At 45.8% G+C, this 4,198-nt stretch overlaps 1 protein-coding gene across 1 annotated transcript in view; it reads right to left on the reverse strand.

The window, feature by feature from the left end:
- SNRPC (small nuclear ribonucleoprotein polypeptide C) overlaps positions 1-3,656 on the reverse strand; it is a 16,673-nt gene extending 13,017 nt beyond the window's left edge. Inside the window, exons 1-2 of the mRNA XM_011945407.1 lie at positions 3,196-3,656; positions 2,795-2,837 (exon numbers count right to left, since the gene is read on the reverse strand). Coding sequence (XP_011800797.1) covers positions 2,795-2,837; positions 3,196-3,365 — 213 coding nt within the window. The 5' untranslated portion in view covers positions 3,366-3,656. The remainder of the gene's footprint in view (positions 1-2,794; positions 2,838-3,195) is intronic.
- Between the last annotated feature and the right edge of the window lie 542 nt (positions 3,657-4,198).

The raw sequence follows: 4,198 nt of genomic DNA on the forward strand, positions 1-4,198 counted from the left end.
TTTTTTGAGATGGAGTCTCACTATATCACCCAGGCTGGAGTGCAGTGGCGAGATCTCGGCTTACTGCAACCTCCGCCTCCCAGGTTCAAGCGACTCTCCTGCCTCAGCCTCCCAAGTACCTGGGACGACAGGTGTGTGCCACCACAGCTGGGTAATTTTTTTTGTATTTTTGGTAGAGATGGGGTTTCACTACATTGGCCAGGCTGGTCTTGAACTCCTGATCTCTTGATCTGCCCACCTTGGCCTCCCAGTGCTGGGATTACAGGCATAAGCCACCATGCCCGGCTGTTTTTACACATTTCTAAGTCCACTACGGGGATCTGTAAAATCAATCACCATAGAAATTTTCTATTTTTGTAAGACATCATTTTAGAAGGAACAAGCGTTCATGACATTTCTCATGAAAAGCCATTTTTAATATAAAGAAATACTTTTCAGTTCTCTGAATTCTGGCATTAGCAAGAAAGTGAATAATAGGTATATGAAACTATAATGCCAAAAAAGGGCAGAAAGGCACAGCCCCCTCATTAACAATTTCAGAAAATTATCTCCAGGGGTTTTACCTAGAGAGGGGGTTAAAAAAAAAAGACTAGGGATCTATAAGCAAGAACTGACTAGCTACTAAAAATACCAATTTGTCAGAGCATTCTACTCCAGGACAATGTATGAAAATACACAGAACTTGGCCGGGCACAGTGACTCACTCTCAGCACTTTGGGAGGCCAAGGCGGGACTGTTTTTTCACGGTGAAACCCCGTCTCTACTAAAAATACAAAAACTAGCCGAGTGTAGTGGTGCAGGCCTGTAATCCCAGCTACTCGAGAGGCTGGGACAGGAGAACTGCTTTAACCCGGGATGCAGAGGCTGCAGTGAAACAAGGTCGTGCCATTACACTCCAGCCCGGGAAATAAAGACTCCATCAAAAAAAAAAAAGATAATATACAGAACTGTAACAACGTCTTCAAGAGGAACCACCCAACTTAAATGTTCCACATCTCTACTAATGCTGTACTACATCTGACCATATGTTAGAAAGAATTCCAAATAAAGTGACAATAGAAAAATCACTGGCCAGTTTCTTCCAGCTACTATTCAAGATAATCAAGAGTTATAATTTAGACTAGTCTGGGAAACACAGCGAGGCCTCAGCTGTAAAAAGAGTTATGATTTAATCAGATTTCTACAGAGGCAGCAAAGCATAGAGCTGCAGTGTTCAGGGCACGGTTCACAGACATCTAAGGGTCTCTGAGACTCTTTCACGAGGTCTGCAAGGTCAAAGTGTTTTCATAATAGTACTAAGCCATCACTTTCCTTTTTCACTGTATTGACATTTTCACTGATGATGCCAAACTCCTGGTACTTCAGAATGAATCAAGGCAATGGCACCCGACTGTATTAGTGATCACTGTATTCTTCAATGTATGTACTCACATGGGAAAAAAAGCTAGTTTCACCTAGTGAAATTAATGAAGCAACAAAATTATTAATTTTTATTAAATCTCAACCCTTAAGTTCAAGTCTTTTTAATATTCTGAGTGACAAAATGGGAAATATAGACAAAGCACTTGTGTTGCATGCCAAAATATGATGGTCTTTCAAGGAAAAGTAGGCATGTACCTGTTCAAATTATGAGCTCTACTAGCTGCCTCTCTTGAAGTCCTGGGCTCAAGCAATCCTCCTTCCTCGGCCTCCTGAAGTGCTGAAATTACAGGCATGAGCCACCATATCCAGCCTAGCTGCCTCTTTGATGGAACACCATTTTTATTTGAGAGTGACAGACACAAACCGTATATTCAGACTAAAATGAATGGAGTGAGCCTGTCACTTCAAAGAGAGCAATGGAAAGTATTGCCAGTGATAGAATTTGAGCTATTAAGCAAAAATCAGAATTTTGGAAAATCTTATCTGCCACCATAAGCTTGACAGCTTCCCAATATTTAAAGATGGTTCTGATTAGATTGTGACATTAATTAATGTGGGTTTTCATTACATAATCAAATGTCTTCACATTTGAAGCCTGGCACTAACTCAAGTCAATCAACTTTTCCAAATAACCAATGCACATTACAGAATCATGCATGGCAAAGATCCACTCAAGTGCTCTTTAGACCACTAAATTTTTTTTAAGAGGCGGGGTTAGCTGGGCATGGTGGCTCATGCCTGTAATCCCAGCACTTTGGGAGGCCAAGGCAAACAGATCACCTGAGGTCGGGAGTTCGAGACCAGCCTGACCAACATGGAGAAACCCCGTCTCTACTACATATTCAAAATTAGCCCAGCGTGGTGGCCCATGCCGGTAGTCCCAGCTACTCCGGAGGCTAAGGCAGGAGAATCACTTAAACCCGGGAGGTGTAGGTTGCAGTGAGCCGAGACAGCGCCACTGCACTCAAGCCTGGGCAACAAGAGCAAAACTCTGTCTCAAAAAAAAAAAAAAAAGCACTAACAAAACTTTCTACTTTAACTGCTGTATTATTGATAAGCAGTTTTTTTTGTTTTGTTGTCCAGGCTGGAGTGCAGTGCCTGATCATGCCTCACTGCAACCTGGACCTCAAGCGATTCTCTCACCTCATCCTCTTGCGTAGCTGGGACTACAGGCACACCACCATGCCTGACTTGTTAAGCGGTTTTTAATCAAAGTTACTCTAGGGTGGGAAATAACCTCCAACTATTTTCTACAAGCAGTAGACCTTAAACCTCAGCAGGTGGGAAAGCACAACTTGCATCTTTAAAAAAACACAAAACTCATTTAATTATTACACATAAGGCTTTTTGAAAGTATGGATACGCCACTTACAGAGTCATGGGTGAGGTATGTATCGCAGTAGTCACAATAAAACCTGAAAGAGGTGAAAGGAAGAAAAAAACAGATGACAACCAGCTAGATGCCCATCCACGGAAGCGCTGTTCATGGAAGATAAAAACCAAGAAACAAACAAAAAGCCCGACCTCCTCACGACTCAAAAGCGTCAAAGTGTCGACATATAAACCAGGCTTTTTTTGTTGCCTTAAGCGGGATCCATCTCCACTCTAAAAAGGGGTGTCTAGCGCTCTCCATCTCCCTATCTCCGTCCACCTGCCCCAGATACTCTCCCATCCCATGAGGTTTCAGAAACCAGAACCCGCTCTCCGCTCCTGCATACGGGCCACAACTAGTAACTACAATCACCCTCAGATTTCGGGGCCCCACTCACTCACTTGGGCATGTTGCTCTGCAGGCCGTTGGCCACTCCGTTACGTGACGCCCGGAAATGACGCACACAGTCAGCGACGACACCGCGGAACCCCACGAGACTAGCGAGAAGACCCGAAGCCCTCGCCACCAGCAGCCGAGCGAGGGGCGGGGCTTTTCCCTTTCTTCCTTTCATCTAATAGGATGGCGGGAAGGGGGAGTACTACGGGTCGCTACGAGGTTCCACCCAAGCTCTTTTAATCTTGTTTCTCGATGCTTCCGGAAGGGCGTATTTAATCTTTCTGTAAATATTTAATGATTCTCTACAAAGCGCATGGGGCTGCTATAAATGCTGAAAAAAACAGCAGTGAACAAAACGGGTAAAAATTCTTGTCCTCGTGGAGTTGAGATTCTAGTGAAACAAGACAGATATTAAAACCAACAGGAGCCGGCGCCCTGGCTAGCGCCTAGAATCTCAGGTACTCCGGAGGCTGAGGCGGGAGGATCACGTGAGCCCAGGAGTTGGCGACCAGCCCTGGGCAACATAGCGAAACTCTTGTCTCTACAAAAAATTTTAAAACTAGCCGGACGTTGGCCCGACGCGGTGGGTCACGCCTGTAATCCGAGCACTTTGGGAGGCCGAGGCGGGCGGATCGCCTGAGGTCAGGAGTTCGAGACCCGCCCGGCCAACCTGGTGAAACCCCATCTCTACTAAAAATACAAAAATTAGCTAAAAAGTTAGCTGAGCGTGGTGGCGGGCGCCTCTAATCCCAGCTACTCGGGAGGCTGAGGCAGGAGAATGGCTTGAACCTGGGAGGCGGAGGTTGCAGTGAGCCGAGATAGCGCCATTGCACTCCAACCTGGGCGACAGAGTGAGACTCCGTATCAAAAAGAAAGAATTCGCCGGACGTGGTAGCGCGCGCCTGTGGTCCCACCTACTCGGGAGACTGAGATGAACCCAGGAGGTCGTGGCTATAGTGAGTCGTGATCGCGCCACTGCACTTCAGGCTGGGTGACAGAGTGGTACCT

Source organism: Colobus angolensis, unplaced genomic scaffold (assembly GCF_000951035.1).
Source record: "Colobus angolensis palliatus isolate OR3802 unplaced genomic scaffold, Cang.pa_1.0 Scaffold24, whole genome shotgun sequence".
Classification (NCBI taxonomy): domain Eukaryota; kingdom Metazoa; phylum Chordata; class Mammalia; order Primates; family Cercopithecidae; genus Colobus; species Colobus angolensis.